Consider the following 19,101-nt stretch of genomic DNA (forward strand, 5'->3'; position numbering starts at 1 on the left):
CCCCTAACCCGCCCCGCAGCGGGGGGGTCTGCGCCCGCCGCCTGCAGTGGGTGCCCCAGCCCCACAGCGAGACCTTCGCCCAGGCCCAGCACCGGCCCTACCTCACCCTCTGCGGGGGCCGCGTCTGCAGCACCTACCGGTACCCCGGGGGGGGGGGCGCACGGGGGTCCCCCGGGGGGGGGGGGGGGGGGCACGGGGGTCCCCAATGATGGGCACGGGGGTCCCAAGGGGAGGGGCGGGTCTGGACAGCTGGGTGCCTGGGAGGTGGGGGAGCGGGAGCCCCTTGGGGGGACCCTGTGGGGTGGGGGGCTGGAGACCTGGGTCCTTGGGGCGGGGGGTCCCGGGCGCCTGGGTCCGCGTGGGGAGAGGGGGGCCTGGGCCCCTGGGGGTGGGAGGGGGAGCCCTTTGGGGGGGTCCCTGTGGGTGTGTGTGTGGGGGGTTCCTGGGCGCCTGGGTCCCCCAGGGGCAGCAGACCCCCTTGGGTCCTTGTGGGGCGGGGGTCCGGCTGCCCGGGGGCTGCGGGTCCCGGCCGCCTGGGTCCCACGCGGGTGCCCACAGCACCACGTACCGGGTGGCCTCGCGGCGGGTGGAGCGACGGGTGCTGCGGCCCAGCGTCGTCTGCCGGCAGGGTGAGCTGGGGGTCCGGGGGGCAGGGATCTGGGGCGGGGGGCTCAGAGATGGACAGCTGGGGGGGGGAAAGGGGGGGGAGAAGCGGGGACCCCCCCGGATCCATGGGGGAAGGTGGGGGTCCCAGATGCCTGGGTCCCCTGCGGGTGGTGGGAGGGGGAGCAGGGACCCCCCCCGGTCACCTGGGGTGCTGCAGGGAGGGGACAGGCCGGGGGGGCAGCGGGGGTCCCGGACGCCAGGGTCCCATGGGGTCGCCCGCCCCCCCCCAGCGCCCCCCCCGGAGCCCCTCATGGCCCAGCTGACGGCGCTGCAGGAGCGGATGGAGGCGCTGGAGCAGGTGGGGCCAGGGGCGGTTTGGGGGTCCCCGTGCCCCATAAGTGGGTGCTGGAGGAGCTCCCACCCCCCCAGCACCTGGGGTGGGTGTGGCGGGACTCGGGCGCCCCCCACCTGACCCCCCCCGTGTGTGGGGCAGGCGCTGGGGGGGCCCCTGCGGTACCTGGACCGGGTGGAGGCTCTGGGGGAGCAGCTGATGGACCTGGAGGAGCGACTGGGGGCCTGTGAGTGCCCCCCCGACCCGAGGGGACCCCAGGGTCACCCCACACCCCCGGGACCCCCCACGGCCCCCCAAGACCCCCCACGAGCTCCTGGGATCCCTACGGCACCCCTGACCCCCAGGGGCATCCCAAGACCCCCCCCCCAACCTCCCCCCATGACCCATCACAAGCCCCCAAGTCCCCCATAGGATGCCCCAGGGACCCTATGGCCACATAGAGACCCCCCCCCAGATCATCCCGGGCCCCCCCCGCCCTCCTCCTAACCCCCCGTGTCCCCCCCCAGGTGACTGCGGGGGCGGGAGGAACGGCTTCGGGTACAAAACCCGCCGCTGACATCGTTCCCATCCCCCCCATGACATCATCGCTCAGCCGCCGTGACATCACAAGGCGCCACGACTGGGGGGGGTTTATTAAAAGCGGGGGGGACCCCCGAGCCGGGGGCAGGAGGGAAATTTGGCAAAATCCGTTCCCCCCCCCCAATAAATACGTGGCGTTGCCCCCTAAAAAGGGGGCGGGGCCTGTTCTGGCAGCCAATCAGCACCTGCCCCCCCGCACTACCCAACGGCCTGGGACCCCCCAGTCCCCAAATGGCGCCGGTCATTGGGGGGGGGGTCAGCCCTGTGCCCCCCCACGAGCCGTGGGTCAGTCCCTGGGGCCCCCACGTGGGGGTCTGGAGTGGGTTGGTCCATGGATACCCCCCCACGTGGGGGTCTGGTGTGGGTCGGTCCGTGGGGGCCCCCTCACATGGGGGTCCGGAGTGGGTCGGTCCATGGGGCCCCCCCTACGTGGAGGTCTAGAGTGGGTCGGTCTTTGGGGGCCCCCTCATGTGGGGGTCTGGAGTGGGTCGGTCCGTGGGGGTCCCGCCGTGGGTCATACCATGGTCCCGCTCTGGGTCACCCCGGGAGCCTTCTGTGGGTCCCGCCGTGGGTCAGACCAGGTCCCCGCTCTGCATCCCGCCATGGGTCTGACCAAGCTCTTCCTCCAGCTCCCGCCGTGGGTCAGTCCATGCGCTTCCATGGGTCCCGCTGTGGGTCGCTCCATGCCCCACTTGGGGGTCAGTCCAGCCCCGCTCTTCCTCCAAGTCCCGCCGTGGGTCGCCCCGCGCTCCCGCCGTGGGTCAGGCCACACTCTTCCTATGGATCCCGCCGAGGGTTGCTCTGTGCCCCGGCGCGGGTTGGTCCGTGTCCTACGCGTGGGTCCGCGCGTGCCCCGCTTGTGGGTCCGTGCCCCGCCACGTGTCAGTCCACGTTCTACGCGCGGGTCAGCCCGTGCCCCGCCCGTGGGTCAGTCCACGTTCCACGTGAGGGTCAGCCCCTCTCCCGCCACCGTGGGGCCGGGCAGCGCCGTGGGGCAGCGGGTGGCCGTGGGGCGGGTCACTGGGGGGCGGGGGGCGGCGCCGTGGGGCACAGCTCGGCCGAGAGCGCCTCGAAGGCCTCCAGCATGGCGGCACGGACCCGCTCGGTGAGCGCCGGGACGTCGGCCGGGCCCAGCCCCCGGGTGGGCAGCGGGGGCAGCACCTGGATCACGCACTGCCCTGGGGGCAGGGGGTTGGGGGGCGCCGCACAGCTGCCCCACAGCCCACCCGGGCCCCCCTGGACGTGGGCCCCCTCCCCGCGTACACCCCAGACCCCCACACACCCTCTTCCATGTACCCCACAGCCCCCCCATGTGCCCGCAGCCCCCCATTAGCACCCCCAAACCTCCCCCCATGTACCCCACGGGCCCCCCAGACCCACGTGTATCCCCCCAGAGCCCCCATGTGTCCCACAGCTCCCCAGACACATACGTGCCCCCCAGCCACCCCTCCAGGTACCCCCTAGACTCCCCCACATGCCCCAATGCCCCCCATAGCACCCCCAGAGCCACGTACCCCCCCCAGACCCCCATCCACGTGCCCCCGGATTCCCCCTAGCCCCGTGTGTCCCCCCAGCCCCCCTCTACGGACCCCCTCCGACTCCCCTCATGCCCCCTAGATCCCCGGGCGTCCCCCAAACCCGGGCCCCCAGCCCCTCACCGGCCGTGAACCTCCGCTCCTGTTTGCTGTAGAAGTGCTGGTAGGAGGAGATAACGATGGGGACGACGGGGACCTGGGGGGCAGGCGGGGGGTGAGGGGTGCTGCCCCACGGCCGCCCCACGGCCGCCCCGTGGCAGCCCCCGTACCTGGGCCTGGACAGCGAGGTGGAAGGCGCCCCGCTTGAAAGGCAGCATGGAGCCGCTGTGGTTGCGTGTCCCCTCGGGGAAGACCCACACCCGGACCTGGGGGGAGACGGGGGGCCGCCCCACGGCAAGGCCGGGGGTGCCCCACGGCGAGGGGGATCAGCCAGGACTGCCCCATGGTGAGCTGAGGCCGCCCCACATCACTACGGGGCGAGCTACCCCCCAGCTGCCCCCCAGCACAGCCTGACACGAGGCCCCCCCGGTGCCCCACTCACGTCCTGGCTGAGCATGGTGTGGGCGGCCTCGGCCATGACGCTGATGGCGTCGTGCGTCCGCTTGCGGTCGATGAAGATGATGCCGCCGAGCCAGCAGACCACCCCCACGGCCCCCATGTAGAGCAGCTCCCGCTTGGCGATGGGCACGCAGCGGTCCGGCAGCACCTCCATCATCCCTGGGGGCTGCCGTTAGCCGGGGGGCGGCTATAGGGCCAGGGGGCGGCTACGGGGCCGGCTACGTGCACACACCGCTCCGGCGGCGCCTCCATCACCCCTGGGGGCCGCATCAGCTGTGGGGCTGCCGTGGGGCCGCCGTGGGGCCGCCGTGGGGCTGGGGTTGAAGGGCGGCCATGGGGCAGGGGGCTGCTAGAGGGTCAGGCGGTGGGGCAGCGCCGTGGGGCGGGTGCGCCCAGGGGATCGAGGGAGCTGCGGTGGCTGCTGACGATGAGATAGGGGCACAGGGGGTACGGGCCAGGGCCGTGGGGCAGGGCCGTGGGGCGGGCGTACCCAGCAGGTCGAGGGAGCTCTGGTGGTTGCTGACCACGACGTAGGGCTGCCGGGGGGGGAAGTGCTGGGCGCCCCGCACCGCCATCCGGATCCCGTAGAGGTGCTTCACGTGCTGCATCAGCCCCCGGATGATCCTGCCCGGGGACACGGGTTAAGGCGATGCCCCACGGCCGCTCCACGGCTGCCCCACGGCCACCCAGTGCTGCCCCACGGCCCCGCGTACCCCCACAGTTCACGTCCGGGAACCCCAGGCGGCGAAGGGGGCGGCCCGGCCCCGTGTCCCCCTCATCCCATCCCCCCCCATCCCCCCGTGTCCCCCCACATGCCATGCCCCCACATCCCCCCGTGTCCCCCCCCATCCCATCACCCCACGTCCCCCTGCATCCCCCCACATCCCACCCCCCCGTCCCCCCGTGTCCCCCCACATCCCATACCCCCACATCCCATCCCCCCACATCCCCCCGTGTCCCCCCACATCCCCCCGTCCCATCCCCCCACATCCCCCCCATCCCACCCCCCCGTCCCCCCGTGTCGCCCCACCTCCCCCCGTGCCCCCCATCCCATCCCCCCCATCCCACCCCCCCGTGTCGCCCCACCTCCCCCCGTGCCCCCCATCCCATCCCCCCGTGTCGCCCCCCCATCCCCCCGTGCCCCCCCATCCCATCCCCCCGTGCCCCCCATCCCATCCCCCCATCCCGCCCCCACTTCATGTTCTCCACGTCGCGGCCGCGCAGGGCGCAGAGCGGGATGGCCACCAGCGCCAGCAGCAGGATCCACCCGTTGTAGAAGCCCATCTTGCAGAAGAAGCGGAAGGAGCCGCTCCGCTCGTACAGCACCGGCAGCGCCAGCAGCGCCAGCGCCAGCGCCGCCGTCCCCACCGTCACCTCCATGGCGCCTGCGGGGGGCGGCGGAGCCTCAGGGCGGGCCCGGGACCCCGGGACCCCCCTCCCGGGCCCCCCCCCGGGCCCCAGCGCCCGGCAGGGAACGCCCCCAGCCCCAACCCCCGCCTCAGCCCCGAACCCTGCGCGCCCCCCGGGACCCCCCCCCGCCGCTCCCCGGTACCGGGCGGGGCCGGGCGGGGCGGCGGCGGCTGCGGCGGCGGCGGCGGCGGGCCCTTCCCGGCGGCGGCGGCGGCAGCGGAAGCGGTATCGCTGACGGGCGGCTCAAGGAGCCAATGAGCGCCGGCCGCGCCGGCCGCGCGTCCCGCCCCCCGCCCTGCGCCGTTCCCCTGGCAACCAGGCATGGCGGCGGGTGGTGGTGGGGGAGCGGGGGTGGGCGGGACCGCGCGTCGCCACGGCAACGCCGCCACCGCCTCGTGCCGCCCCCCGAAGGGACGGCGGGAAGGCGGGAGCCGGCCCGCGCGCTGATTGGGCGGCGCGGCGGGCCGGTTAAGGCGGCGCGGCCAATCAGCTCCGGCCACCGCGCCCCCTGGAGGCAGCGCCCTGCCTCCGTACGTACAGACCAATTGAAAGCGGCCGCCCCGCCCCGTTGCCGGGAGGAGGAGCCGGGGGGGGGGGGGGGGCTCGATGGCTGATCGCGCCACCCAATAGCGACGCGCTAAACGAGCACCGCCCACCCGGGGAGGCGGGGCTGCGCTCCCCGCCGCCAGTAGAAGGGGCGGAAGGCCGGCAGGCGGTGACCGGCGGGCGGGACGGCCAATGAGACGCAGCGAGGCGGGGCAGGCGGGGCCGCGCGGAGGCGGAAGATGGCGGCGGACGCGGGGGCGCCGGACGGGGGCCCCGAGGGGCCAAACCGCGGCGGCGGCGGCGGCGGCGCCTTCGCCTGCAACCTCTGCCTGGAGCCCGCGCGCGACGCCGTGATTGGCCGCTGCGGGCACTTGTACTGGTGAGGGGCGGGGCCGGCGGGGCGGGGGCGGGGCTTAGGGTGGGGGCGGGCCTGTGTGGGGCTGGGGGCGGGGCCACAGGGGGTATGGGGGGGCCATAGGGTGAGCTGGGGGGGGCTATAGGGACTACAGAGTGAGCTATGGGGGGGGCTGTGGGGTCTCTGGTGGGGCTATAGGGGGTATGGGGGACTATAGGGGGCCATAGGGTGAGCTATGGGGGGGCTATGGGGACGGGGGGGGCTACGGGAGCCTATAGGGGACTGTAGGGTGAGCTATGGGGTCTCTGGGGGGGCTGTAGAGGGGCTATAGGGGACTATAGGGGGCCATAGGGAGAGCTGGGGGGGGGCTATGGGGTCTCTGGTGGGGCTATGGGGCCTATGGGGCTCCAGGGGGTGTGGGGGCTATGGGGCAGCTATAGGGGGAGGACGGGCCCGGCCGTGGGGCGCTGACGCCGTGTCCCCCCTTGCAGCTGGCCCTGCCTGCACCAGGTGAGCGACCCCCGGGGGCGGGGGCCCGTCCGTGGGGCAGGGATCGGCCGGGAGTGGGGCACGGGCTGCCCCGCCCATGGGCCTGGGGTGCCCCGGTGTGGGGGCCGTGGGGCAGCGCTGTGGGTCCCACAGTGGCTGCTGACACGGCCCCGCTGCGCCGTCTGTGGGGGCTGGGATCAGCCGCGACAGCGTCGTGCCCCTCTACGGGCGGGACAGCGCCCGCCGGGACCCTCGGTGAGGGGCGGGGGGTCGCGGGGGGCTGGGGGGGTCACGGGGGGGGCTGGGACCCCCGGTGAGGGGGCTGGAGGGGGGCTAGGACCCCTGGTAAGGGGGCTGGGGTGGTCACGGGGGGCTGGGACCCCCCGGTGGGGGGGCGGGGGGTCACGGGGGGCTGGGACCCCCTGTGAGGGGGCTGGGGGGATCATGGGGGTGGTGGGACCCCGATGAGGGGCTGGAGGGGGGCTAGGACCCCTGGTGAGGGGGCTGGGGGAGTGACGGGGGGGCAGGGACCCCCCGGTGGGGGGTCACGGGGGGCTGGGACCCCTGGTGAGGGGGCTGGGGGGTTTTGGGGATCCATGAGGGGTGCCGGGGGGGGACTACGGAGGGGGGTTTATGGGGGGCTGTGGGCACTGAGACTCATGTAGAGTGGGGGGGGCTGGGGGGAGTGGGGGGGGCATGAGAAGCGGGAGGGGATGTGGGGCAGTGGCTATGGGGGCTGGGGGGGCTATGGGGCACCGCTGTGGGGTGCGGAGGGCCTGTTCCCCCCCTCACCCCCCCCCCCAGGCTGGAGACCCCCCCCCGACCCCGGGGGCAGCGCCCGGAGCCCGAGAGCCAGGAGGTGAGTGACCGCTGGGCCCCACGGCAGCCCCCCAGCACATCCCAGCCCCATGCCCCACCCCCGAGCCCCCCAAGTGCCCCCACAGCCCCCCAAGTGCCAAGTGACTCCCCCCATCCCCCCCAGGCGATGCAGCCCCCCCCCCTCCCCCCTCCCCAACAACCCCCCCACACGTCCCCCCCGAGCGATACAGCCCCCCAAGTGCCCCCACCCCTCAGTACCTCAACACCCCTCAACGCCCCCATTCCCCCCCCCAGTGACGCAGCCTCCCCGTGTCCCCCCAGGTGCCCCCCACCGGCCCCAGCAGCAGCTTCCACGTGGCCTTCGGCTTCGGGGCGTTCCCCTTCGCCTTCTTCAGCGCCGCCCCACAGCCCCCCGCCGCCGGCACAGGTACGTCCCTGGGACCCCCCCCGGGGCCCCGCCCGGGACCCCCTGTGCACCCCAAATGTGCCCCAAGGGGACCCCCCCCAGTACCTCCCTGGGACCAAAGTCCCCCCCGGGGTGGGGACCTTTCCCATCCCGCTCTTGGGGTGCTCCCAGGGGGGTGCTTGGGGTCCCCCCTCCCAGTGGAGGTGTCCTGGGGCTCCCCCCACTGACAGGGGGTTTGGGGGTGTGTGTCCCCCCCCCCCGCAGGGGACGCTGGGGACCCTCCCCCGGGCTCGCTGGACTCCATCTTCCTCTTCATCGCTGCTGCGTTCTTCCTCTGGCTGCTCAGCGTTTGACCCCGGGGGGTCAATGGGGCTGGGGGGCTCTGGGACCCCCTGGATGCTGCAGGGGCCCTGGCCCCCCCCCCCCCCCCCGTGGGGGTTTGCCACCCCCAGCCCCCCCCAACTGTGAATAAAGCTGCTCCCCCTCCCCCCGTGTCTGTTTTGGGGCATTCAGAGGGTTTCAGGGGCCCAAAATGAAGCACAAAGGCGGGGGGGGGTACCCCCTCCCCCCCGGGCGAAGATCCGGGTTTATTTTTCCCGTTTTTTATTAATCCGGGTAGAAAACGGCCCCGGGGGGGGAGGGGGGCCGCCGCAAGGGCGCTGCCCCTTTAAGGGAGATTAGGGGGCGGGGCTCCCCGGGGTAAGTGCTTGCACAGGGAGGGGCCTCAGAAAGGGGGCGGGACTTGCCCAGGCGGAGAAACTCCACCCCCTGCGAGGACCTGGTGGGCGGGGCCTCCACCTCGGCGGGCAGAGCTCCATCCCTGGCACGCGGGGCTTGTTCCCACGGGGCGGGGCTTTCAGCCCCCCCCCCACCAGTGGGCGGGGTTTACTCCGGGGGCGGGGCTTGATCCCTGGCCCCGGGGCCGGTTCCCGCAGACGGTGCTTTGCCCGGGGGGGGGGGCGGGGCCGGCTCCGGGGGCGGGGCCTGCCGCCGAGGGGCGGGGCTAGCCACCGCCCCCCAGGTAGAGGGTGCGGGGGCGGCGGGGGCCGCGGGGGGCGGCGGGCGCCCGGCTGCGGTTGGCGGGGGGGGGGGACCGGCGGCGGCGGACGTGGATGACGCGCGTGTCCATCACCTCGCAGTCCACCTGCATCATGGCCTCCAGGCCCCCCCCGCGCCCCGACAGGCTCTCTGGGGGGGGCAGGGGGTCAGCTGGGGACCCCCGGGGCAGAGGGACCCCCCCCGGACAGAGGGGGACCCCAGAAAGAGGGGGAACCCCCAGTGAGATGCGACCCCCCCACCCTGGATGACGGGGACTCCCCCCCAGGTGACTGTGAGCCCCCCCAGGGCAATGGGGAGCCCCCGGGGCAACGGGGACCCCTCCCCAGTCACTGTGAGCCCCCCTCATGCCATGGGACCCCCCCACCGCCCAGCAATGGAGAGCCCCCCAGGGCAACAAGGACACCCCCCCCCAGGAGAAAGGGGGTGACCCAGCCCCCCCAGCACAGGGAGCCCCCAAAAAATGGGCAGCACCCCAGAATGATGAGGGACCCCTTTGGGGTGACGAGACAGCCCCCCCCAGGGGACCCCCCCCGCCCTTGGACACGGGATCCCCTGGGTACGGGTGGGACCCTGAGGACATGGGGGCCCCCCCAAACATACGTGGGACCCCACCGGGGGGGAGGACATACAATAGGGCCCCCCCGGGACATGGGGGTCCGGGGGTCCCCACTCACCGTTGAGGGCGGCCGCCGGCATCACCAGGGACATCTTCGGCCGTGACGTTTTGTTGTGGCTGATGGCCGGCAGCAGGAGATGGTCCTGGGGGGGGGATACGGCATTGGGGACCCCCCCACCCCCAGCAGACCCCCCCCAGCCGCCCCCCAGCTGCCCCCCAGCCCCGCCGTACCCGCCGGAAAGAGACGACGTAGAAGGTGTCCTCACGGCGGTCGATGGCGGCCAGGAAATGGGGTTCAGCCCGGTCGGGGCGGTAGAGCTGGAGCTGCCCTGGGGGGACCCTGGGGGGACGTGGGGGGGTTCGGGGGGGGGGGGGGGGAGGGCACGGGGAGCACACACAGGGGTGGGTTTGGGGTGGAAATGGTTGGGGATCCAGGGGGAGGTGGGGAGTTTGAGGGGACGTGGGGGGCTTGGGGGCACAGAGGGGTTGGGGGGGTGGTCGCGCTCCGGGGGTCTCTCACCTCTCGGGGTGGGGGGGGGTGGCCGGGACGAGGCGGGAGGAGGCCGGTGCCTTCCAGGGGGGCGATGCCTGAAACTGCCCCGGGGGGTCAGGGGGCCAGGGACCCCCCAGTGCCCTCCAGGACACACCTCCCGACCCTGCCAGGGACCCCCCAACTCCGAGGACCCCCCCAACAACCCCCCAGTGTGCCAGGACCCCCCAAAGACCCCCCTGGGATGCTACAGGCCCCCCCCAGCCCCCCTGGACAGCTCTGGGGACTCCCCACATCCCCAGGGACCCCCAAAAATCCCCCACGCCCCCCCCCCCCGTGGCCACCGAGGGTCCCAGAGTCCCTCGGGGCCCCCCCAGGACCCCCCCCACCCCCGGGGACGCCTCTCCCCACCTGGCTGCGGGGCGGCCGGGGGGGGGACCCCGGTTTCCGTCGGTCGATCTGGTGGCGCCGGACCCACCCGCTGAGCTCGTCCGCCAGCCTGGGGGGGCCGGGGGGGGTCAGTGGGACCGGGGGGGCTCACGGGGACCCCCCACACCCCCCTCCCACCCCCCCGCCCCGGGGCATGCTGGCAAATCCCCCACAATGCCCTGCCCCCTGTGACCCCCCTCCACCCCCCCAATCCTCCCCCCAGTCCTCCGCGTTCCCCCCAGCCCCCTCTGCCCCCCGTGCCCCCCCAGGCCCCCCCACGCACCGCAGGGACTCGGTGCGGTTGAAGCGGCGACAGTCGGACGCCCGGAACAGCCCGTCCAGCTCCCGCAGCGTCACCGCGCCCAGCGAGGTGTTCCTGGGGGCCGGGGGGGTCAGGGGGGGCCTTGGGGTGTGCGGGGGCTCACGGGGTCAGGGGGTCCCCTTGGGTTCGGGGGGCAACTGAAGACCACTGGGGTTGGGGGGGCCCATGAGAGACTGGGGGGCCCACGAGGGGCTACTGGACTCCATTTGGGGGGGGCAATAGGATCAGGGGGTGCCCTTGGGTTTGGGGGGGCCACTGAAGCCCACTCGGGTTGGGGGGGGTTCACTGGGGTCCATTGGGGTCTGGGGAGGCCCAGTGGGGGTCGGGGGGGCCCACTGGAATCAGGGGGTCGGGGGTTCCATTTGGGGGGGGGGCAATAGGATCAGGGGGTTCCCTTGGGTTTGGGGGGGCCACTGAAGCCCACTTGGGGTGTGGGGGTCACTGGGGTCCATTGGGGTCTGGGGGGGCCCAGTGGGGGTCGGGGGGGGGGCAGTGAGCTGCACTGGGACCCCAATTTGGATGGGGGGGCCCAGTGGGGTCAGAGGATCCCCTTGGGTTTCGGGTGAGGCACTGGGGTCGGGGGGTCTGGGGGGGCCACTGGGCTCTATTGGGGGGGCAATAGGGTCAGGGGGTCCCATGGGGTTTGGGGGGGGCCACTGGGGTCAGGGGATCCCATTGGGTTTGAGGGGGTCACTTGGCTCGGGGGGGCCATTGGGCTCCACTGGAGGGGTGCCCGGTGGGGGAGGGGGGGGATGCACGTACCTGAAGGGGGTCCTGCCGGGGGGCTCCTGGCGTGGCCCCAGGGGGGGTCCCCACATCCGGGGCAGGCTGGCGGCGGGGAGCCCCCCTCGGCCACCCCCAGGAGGTGCCGGCGGCCCCGCGGGTGGGGCTGGGGCTCGGCGGGGGGCGGCTGCCAGAGGCTGCGGGAGGGGGGAGTTGAGGGGGGGGGGGGGGTGGCAGCGGGGCCCCCCCACCCCCTGACACCCACCTGAGGGGACCCAGGTTGAAGGCGAGGAAGAGGAGGAGGGCGGCGAGGCAGGCCAGCTTGCGGGGGCCCGGGACGGGGCGCAGCTCCGAGCTCTGGAGGGGGACACAACAGGGGGGGTCAGGCCCGGCCCCCCCCAGGGCCACAGTGCCCCCCCGCACCCCCGCAATGGTCTGTCCCGCACAGCCCGCAGCGGTGCCCCCCCCCAGGCCCTTTGCAATGGTTTGTCCCAACCCCCCCATGGGGCACCCCCCGCCCCCCCCCAGTACGGTACATCCTACAGCCCCCACCCTGGCGCACCCCCCCCATTGGCCCTGCGATGGTACAGCCTGTTGCCATGGTAATGAGACCCGCCCCTCCCCCCCAGTGGGCTGTACCATTATGGGCCGGGGGGGGGTGGACGGACTGTATCAGAGTGGCACAGAAGCTGTACCATTATGGGGGCGCACAGACTGTACCATCACAGAACTGGGGGGGGGGGGGGGGGGCAGACTATACCAATGTGGGGTGGGGATGCCAGGCTGTACCATTACGGGCCGGGGGGGCACAATAACTATGATTATGTATTATTATAATAACGCATTATTACAGGATAATGCATTACTATAGAACCGGGAGCACAGATGAGCATCATGGTGTGGACGGAACGAGCTGTACCATTACAGCTAGGGGAACAGAGACTGTACCATTAGGGAACAAGGGGGAGCACAGACCGTATCATAACAAAATCGTGGGGGACAAGCCCATCAGGAGATGGGGAACAGGGAGGGGGAATGACGGCCTGCACCACTACAGGACAGGGGAAACACAGGCTGTGCCGTTAGCAGACGAGGGGGGCACAGACTGTACCGTCACAAGACAGAAGGTGACAAGCCGCGCCATCAGCGGACGGGGGGCACGGCCCGCCCCAGGGCCGAGCAGGGGGACCCCCCAGCCCCCCCCCCCGTCCGCAGGCCCCACCTGGCCCAGGAGGGCGTCGAGGCGGCGGCGCAGGAGCCCGTTCTCGCGGCGCAGGCGGTCGTTGTCGGCCAGGGCCTGGCGCAGCCGCTCTTCCAGCCCCTGCACGTACTCCTTGCGCCGGCGGCGCGACTGGCACGCCGACTCCCGGTTCTTGATCATGCGCTGCTGCCGCTTCAGCACCTTCGCCTGCGCCCGCGGGTCACCGGGGGGCCGGCGGGGGGGACCCCGGGGGTCTCAGGGGAAGGGGGAGCCCGGTGGGATGGGGACACCCAACGGGGGGGGGCACCCCTGGGGGAGAAGGGACGCTGGGGGAACACCCTGGGGTGGGGGACGCCCCGGGAGGGACAGGGGACACCCAGGAGCGGGGGGGATCCCGAGGGCTCAGGGTCACACGGGGGTCAGGGGTCACGCACAGGATCAGGGGTCACGCGGGGGTACTCACGTCGACCTCCTGGGGGCCGGGAGGGGCGGGAGCAGGGGCCGGGACGATGGTCTTGGCCTCGGGCTTGGGGGGGCCGGGGGGGGTGCGGGGGGGCCCCCGGCCGGGGGGGGACAGGCACAGGAGCCCCGGCAGCAGCAGCTCCGCTGGCGACAGCAGCACCGCGGGGGCCGGCACTGCGGACCCCCAAAGCCCCCACCTCACCCAGGGCCCCCCAAAACACCTCCCCAGCACCCCCGGCCCCCCCCAGCACCCCCAAACCTCCTCCTCATCGCCTCACCCACCCCCAACCCTGCTTTCCCTTTTCCCAGACCCCCCCCAGCACCCCCCAAACCCCCAATCCCACAGCCTCAGCACCTCTTAGACCCCCCAAACCCCCTCCCCACGGTGCCCCGCTCGCCCCCCAGCCCCTCCAACCCCCTCCCCATGGCCCCAGGACACCCCCTGGGCCACCCCAACCCCCTCCCCATTGCCTCAGATGCCTCCAGCACCCCCAACCTCCCCCAGCCCCCCCAGCCCTACCGGTGATGGCTGCAGGCAGTGGGGGAGCGGCTCCAGGCAGCGGCTGCAGCAGGATGGTCTGCGGGGGGCTCGGGGCGGCCCCTCCGGGCCCAGCAGCCCCCCCCGGGGGGCTTGGGCTGGATGGGGGGGGTGCGACGGCTGGGTGGGGGGCCCTCTGCCTTCACGGCCCGCGGCGCCTTCCCTGCTGCGGCACGGGGGGAGTCAGGGAGTGGCAGGACCCCCCCAGCCCCTCTCTGTCCGTCCTCAGCTTACCGGCGTCTGGGGGGGGCACAGGGCAGCGGGGGGGTCGGCTCCGTCTTCACCCCCGGCTCGGGGGGGCTGGGGGCCTGTGGGGACAGAGCTGAGAGGGGGGGTGGCAGGTGGGGGGGGCAGTGAGGGCACCGGTGGGGGGGGCACGTACCCAGGCCAGGGGCTCGGAAGCAGAGGAGAGGCCGGAGGAGTCGGAGCAGTGGGACGAGGCGGGGGACCCCGGCTCCGACTTCACCTGCAGGTCTGGGGGGCGGGGGAGGCACGTGGCTGGCAGGGTCCCTGTGCTGCTGCGCCCCCGAACGCCCCCCCCCCCCCCCCCGTCACCCCCCCAATCCCCCACTAGGACCCCACCGACAACCCCATATCCTCCCCCCACCTCCCCATCACCTTCTCCAGCCCCCCATATCTCCCCTCCCAGCCGCCTGTACCCCCTCCCCACACCCCGTGAACCCCCCCAGCACCCCATATGACCCCCCCACAGAACACCCCAGCACCCCCCTTCTGCCCCCCCACTCACCGGGGAAGAGACTAGGGGGCTCCTGGTCCCACGGGGGGTCAGGGGGGCTGGCGGCCTCGCCCCCCTCGAAGGCACAGTCGAACTGGGGGGGGGGGGGGGGGGGGGGGGGAGGGGAGGGGGGAAATGAGGGTCCAGGACCCGCCGGGGGCGGGGCCGGAAAGACCCCAGCTGGAGGGGGGCGTGGCTTGGACACCCCCGGAGGGGGCGGGGGCTTACCATGGGGTCAGGGTCAAGGGAGGGGAAGAGGTGGGCGGGCTCCAGCCTGTCGTCAAGGCAACCGTAGAGAGCGGCATCTGGGGGGGGGGGGGTGAGGTTTACACGGAAAGCCACGCCCCTCAGGGGCTTAGCCCCGCCCTCAACTAGGCTCGCTCCGCCCCAAAAGGTTTATCCCCGCCTTTCTCCAGACCACGCCCCCCTTAGGCCCCGCCCCCTGCGCTAAGCCCCGCCCCGATGAAATCCCCCCCAACGTGCCCGGACAGCCCACGAAGCGGCCCCGCCCCCTTCGCCAGGCCCCGCCCCGCCCCGCCGCACGCGGAAGCGCCCCCCGCCCCCGCCGCGGCCCCGCCCCGCCTCCCCCAGGCCCCGCCCCGCCCGGTCCCCGCCGCGCCCGGGCATACCCCAGTCCTCGGCCCCCAGCAGGTTGTCGGCCCGGAACCGCCCCGCGTCGCTGAGCACCAGCAGCTCCGGCGCCAGCGCCGCCATCTTCCGCCCGCCGCGCCCCGCCCCGCGCGCCCCGCTCCGCCCCGCGCGCGGCCGCCAATCCGCGCCGCCGCTGCCGCCGCCGCCGACCAACGGGAGCGCGGCTGGCCCGGCGGGCCCCCGCGCAGGCGCGCTAGGGTCGGGGCGGGAGGCGCATGCGCGCCGCCCTCTTCCGCGCCACCCGCCCCCCCGGCGGCGTTTTAAAGGGGCAGCGCCGCCGCCGCACGCCTGGGCCGGTCGGTGCCCCTGCCGTCCTGGACGCCTGAGTCCCTTCTCCGGCCCCGGTAGGACCCGCCCAGCCCTCCGGGGGAGGAGAAGGAAGGTGGGCGTCTCCATGGCAACCCCGTCCAGGTGGGCTGCGGCCTAGCTGGGGGCGTGACTGGATGTGACGCAAGGAGGCGGGGCTGACGGGCGGCGGAGTCCTCGCCCAGGTGGGAGCGGGAGCGGCCCGGACGGCGGGGACGGGGGGGGGGCCGGGACGGGCAGGGGGGTCCGGTCCCCTCTGACCGGGCTCCGCCCCTTCTCCCTCACAGGGCAGCGGTGGAGAAACGCGATTGGCCGAGGAAGAGATGGAGGGAGGCGATTCAGCCAATGGGGAGGCAGCACTCCGAGGAGCAGCCAATGGCGCTGGAGCCCCTGTAGAGGAGCCGGCCAATGGGCAGCGAGCACCTGGAGGTTTGCCCAATGCGGAGGGAGGGAGGCCAGCACCGGCCAATGCAGAGCTCGGGGGAGCCCACGCAGTGGAGGAGTTGTCCAATGGGATTGCACCGCTGCAGGGCTCGCCCAATGAGGGAATGGGGAGCCCTGGCTCGGCCAATGAGCAGCTAGATGGGCGGCCAGCAGCCGGTGGCTCAGCCAATGAGGACGGCGGAGGCCTGCGGGGCCCAGCCAGTAACAACGCTGGGCTCAAAGACCTGACCAATGAGATTGTGGGATGCCAGGGCCTGGCCAATGAGGCAGCCAGACTGCAGGGCGCAGCCAATGAGAAGGCGGCACCGACTGAGGAGGCTGAAGGGGTGCAGCGCCCGACCAGTGAGGCTGCGGCGCCTGAAGCCCCAGCCAATGAGGATGCAGCACCACAAGCCCCAACCAATAAGGATGCAGTGCTGCATGTGCCAACCAACGAGGACACAGAACCTGAAGCTGCAACCGGTCGGGGTGCAGCGCCCCAGGCCCCAGCCAATGAGGATGCAGCGACAAATGTCCCAACCATTGAGGGCGCCGCACCGCGATCCGTGACCAATGAGGATGTAGCGCCTGCAGCTCCACCCAATGAGGGAGCAGCACTGCGAGCCCCATCCAATAAGGATACAGCGCCTGAAGCCGCAACCAGTGAGGACGCAGCGCCGCGCGCCGCAACCAATGAGAGGGCAGGATGCCTCTCTGGGGCCGAGGCTGCCTCCGCCCTCCCGGATCCCTCCAATGAGGAGGCGGCGGTCCTGCCGGCACCGTCCAATGGGGATCCGTGGGACTGGTCGTGCGAGGAGGCGTGGCTGCGGGCGCCGGAGGAGGGGCTGGAGGGGGAGGAGCCGGGGGAGGGGCTGGAGGGGTGGGAGGGGCTGGAGGGGGAGGAGCCGGGGGAGGGCCTGGAGGGGCCGGAGGGAGAGGGGCTGGTGGAGGGGGAGGAGCCGGGGGAGGGGGCGGGGCGCTGGTGGCTCAGCCCCGACGGCGCCTTCGCCAAGCGCGTGCTGCGGCGCGGGCGGGGCCTGGGGCGGCCCGGGCCGGGCTCGCGCTGCCGCGTGCGGCTGGAGGCCCCGCCCCCGGGGGCGGGGCCGGGGCCGGTGGCGGCGGCGGCGGGGGCCGGGCGCTGGCGGACGCTGCGGCTGGGGGGGGGCGAGGGCCGCTGGGCCGCGGCGCTGGACGCCTGCCTGGAGACGATGGCGGCGGGGGAGCGGGCGCGGCTGCGGCCGGCGGGGGCGGCCGGGGCGCTGGGCGTGCGGCTGGGGCGCTTCTCGCCCGCGCCCGCCTTCTGGGAGCAGGAGGCGGGCGGCGGCGGGCGGTGGCGGGCGGTGCTGGCGCGGCAGGAGCGGGCGGCCGCGCTGCTGGGCGCGGGGGCGGCGGGCCCGGCGGCCCGGGTGTACGCGCAGGCCCTGCGGGAGGCGGTGGCGGCGGGGGGGGCCCCGCCGCTGCCCCCCGCGCTGGCGCGGCCCAAGGCGGAGCTGCACGCCGGGCTGGCGCTCTGCCAGCTGCGGCTGGGGCTGCCGGCGGCGGCGGCCGCCAACGCGGGGAAGGCGCTGGCCCTGCGGCCGGGGCACCTGGAGGCGCGCTTTCGGCGGGCTTTGGCGGCGGCGGCCATGAGCGACCTGGAGGCGGCGGCCGCCGACCTGGCGCTGGTGCTGCGGGAGGAGCCCGGGCACGCCGGGGCGCGGCGGGAGCTGCGCCGGGTGCGCGGGGCGGCCCGGGAGCGGGACGCGCGCCTGGCGCGGCGCCTGGGCCGGCTCTTCGCCTGAGGGGGGGCTGGGGGTGCCCGCCGGGGCTAATAAAGGCCTGTTAATGAGCAGCGCTTCATGGGGGGGCGGGGGGATGCGGCAGCGGCGCCGAAGAGACGCGGGGGGGGGCGGAGTGTGCCCGCCCCAATTAGCCCGCCCCACCCTAACGGTGGCCCCGCTTCGTTAGCGGCAGCCCCGCCCACTCGGACTGCAGCGGTTGCCATGGAGACCCCGCCCCCCCCCCCCGTAAGGACCGGCCCCGCCCCCCTATCAATATAGAGATTTATTGAACCGGCAGCAGCGGAACGCGGCGCAGGGGGGCGGGGCCTGGCGGGGGGCGGGGCTCGGCATGCAGATGGGGCGGGGCCCCGCCACTAAGCATCCTGGGAGGCCCGCCCACCGGGAGCCCTGGGGGCGGGGCCGGAAGCGTCGCTGGGGGTGGGGTCAGGCGTTGCCATGGCGATGCGGTACCTGTTGCTATGGGGTCCCGCGCATCGCCCTGGCGTTGGCAACGGGGGTGGGGGTGGGGGAGCGCTGTTGCCATGGCGACGCTGGGGGTCTCCAGCACCCGAGCCGTCGCTAGGGCGTCGCTGGGATGCCCGGCGTTGCCATGGCGATGGCCGTCGCTAGGAGATCCCCGGTGTCACCGTGGCGATGCCGGGGGTCCCCGGCGGTGGCGGCGGGCGGGCTATGGCTCCCAGTCGTTGTCGTGGTGCTGGGCGGCAATGATGATGACGACGGTGAGGATGGTGCAGAGCACGATGGCGGCGATGCCCACGGCCAGGCTGATGAAGGAGAAGTTTCGCGCCTCCCGCGAGGCAATCTCGGCCGAGACGATGTCCCCCCGCGCCACCGCCGCCCGCACCTGCAGGTGGGGACACCCATGGCGGCGTCGGCACCACCGTCCCACCGCCCCGGCTCCCCACGTGGGCTGGGGGCACCCGGCCAGCCGGCCGGCGGAGCCCCGTCCCCCCCCCCGTCCCCCCCACCTGCACGGCCTTGACGATGGCGACGACGCCGGTGGGCCAGAAGCAGCAGAGGGTGGTGAGGACGGCGATGGGCAGGTAGTCGTGGGGCGCCCGGCGCCCCTCCAGCCCCCCCGGGACCGGGACCCCTCCCGGGACCCCCATGGGGGTCCCCACCGCCCCCCCCAGGGTGCCCCCCACCGGCACCCCCACGGGGCCGGGGAGGGGGCCGGGGCCGGGGCCGGGGGGGGCCGCCCCGAAGGCCTGCGGAGGGGAGAGGGGCCTCAGGGGTGGGGCCTCGGGGGGACACGCCCCCATTGGCCACGCCCCGCAGACCTCAGTGTTCTCCATGAAGGCTCAGCCAGTGCCCCTCATCAGGCCACACCCCCGCCCCCCAGGCCACGCCCCTTCCCCACAGACCCCGCCCCCAGGCCGGCAGCCACATGCTTCTTCTCTGCAGCCGCGCCCCTTACCATAGGCCCCTCCCGTTGACCCCCTCCAAGCCCCACCCCCTCTCCAGGCCCCGCCCTAGCCCCACCCCTCTTCTCACCCGCGCCCCCTCCACTGGCCCCACCCCCCCTGCCCGCTCCCTCCTTCCCCACCGCCCCCTCTCCGCAGGCCCCGCCCCCTCCCGCCGGCCCCGCCCACTCACGGGCCCGACGGGGTAGACGGGGACGTAGGCGGTGCAGGGCTGGAGCTGGAGGGCGAAGGGGGGGGGCGCGTAGGGCAGGGGGGGCTGGGGGGGGCCCCCGTAGGGCTGGGGGG

At 74.3% G+C, this 19,101-nt stretch overlaps 5 protein-coding genes across 5 annotated transcripts; 2 read left to right on the top strand and 3 right to left on the bottom strand.

Moving 5' to 3' along the window:
• Nucleotides 1-1,556: 1,556 nt before the first annotated feature.
• AGPAT1 (1-acylglycerol-3-phosphate O-acyltransferase 1) lies at nucleotides 1,557-5,252 on the bottom strand. Its single transcript, XM_075489406.1, has 7 exons — nucleotides 5,183-5,252; nucleotides 4,826-5,015; nucleotides 4,121-4,254; nucleotides 3,614-3,789; nucleotides 3,342-3,437; nucleotides 3,196-3,268; nucleotides 1,557-2,715 (listed from the first exon to the last, which is right to left on the bottom strand). Exons 2-7 carry the CDS (start codon nucleotides 5,008-5,010, stop codon nucleotides 2,555-2,557), a joined length of 825 nt encoding a protein of 274 aa, XP_075345521.1. The 5' UTR covers nucleotides 5,011-5,015; nucleotides 5,183-5,252; the 3' UTR covers nucleotides 1,557-2,554.
• A 448-nt stretch (nucleotides 5,253-5,700) lies between these two features.
• LOC142403208 (E3 ubiquitin-protein ligase RNF5-like) lies at nucleotides 5,701-8,146 on the top strand. Its single transcript, XM_075489404.1, is given in 7 exon segments — nucleotides 5,701-5,965; nucleotides 6,433-6,451; nucleotides 6,584-6,616; nucleotides 6,618-6,685; nucleotides 7,235-7,289; nucleotides 7,571-7,676; nucleotides 7,920-8,146. Coding segments are annotated over 7 exon segments (510 nt in total). The 5' UTR covers nucleotides 5,701-5,825; the 3' UTR covers nucleotides 8,009-8,146.
• Nucleotides 8,147-8,629: 483 nt separating this feature from the next.
• Nucleotides 8,630-15,127, bottom strand: ATF6B (activating transcription factor 6 beta). The gene is given in 17 exon segments (XM_075489395.1): nucleotides 8,630-8,843; nucleotides 9,389-9,473; nucleotides 9,562-9,670; nucleotides 9,851-9,924; nucleotides 10,232-10,319; nucleotides 10,533-10,625; nucleotides 11,334-11,374; nucleotides 11,377-11,491; nucleotides 11,560-11,651; nucleotides 12,517-12,702; nucleotides 12,959-13,131; nucleotides 13,447-13,661; nucleotides 13,730-13,803; nucleotides 13,878-13,969; nucleotides 14,244-14,325; nucleotides 14,460-14,536; nucleotides 14,861-15,127. Coding segments are annotated over 17 exon segments (1,866 nt in total). The 5' UTR covers nucleotides 14,946-15,127; the 3' UTR covers nucleotides 8,630-8,658.
• Nucleotides 15,128-15,169: 42 nt separating this feature from the next.
• FKBPL (FKBP prolyl isomerase like) lies at nucleotides 15,170-17,435 on the top strand. The gene is made up of 2 exons (XM_075489396.1): nucleotides 15,170-15,178; nucleotides 15,476-17,435. Exon 2 carries the CDS (start codon nucleotides 15,512-15,514, stop codon nucleotides 17,390-17,392), a length of 1,881 nt encoding a protein of 626 aa, XP_075345511.1. The 5' UTR covers nucleotides 15,170-15,178; nucleotides 15,476-15,511; the 3' UTR covers nucleotides 17,393-17,435.
• A 272-nt stretch (nucleotides 17,436-17,707) lies between these two features.
• On the bottom strand, nucleotides 17,708-19,073 carry PRRT1 (proline rich transmembrane protein 1). The gene is made up of 3 exons (XM_075489397.1): nucleotides 18,989-19,073; nucleotides 18,361-18,600; nucleotides 17,708-18,236 (listed from the first exon to the last, which is right to left on the bottom strand). Exons 2-3 carry the CDS (start codon nucleotides 18,499-18,501, stop codon nucleotides 18,060-18,062), a joined length of 318 nt encoding a protein of 105 aa, XP_075345512.1. The 5' UTR covers nucleotides 18,502-18,600; nucleotides 18,989-19,073; the 3' UTR covers nucleotides 17,708-18,059.
• Nucleotides 19,074-19,101: the final 28 nt, after the last annotated feature.

Source organism: Mycteria americana, unplaced genomic scaffold, assembly GCF_035582795.1.
Source record: "Mycteria americana isolate JAX WOST 10 ecotype Jacksonville Zoo and Gardens unplaced genomic scaffold, USCA_MyAme_1.0 Scaffold_135, whole genome shotgun sequence".
Lineage (NCBI taxonomy): Eukaryota > Metazoa > Chordata > Aves > Ciconiiformes > Ciconiidae > Mycteria > Mycteria americana.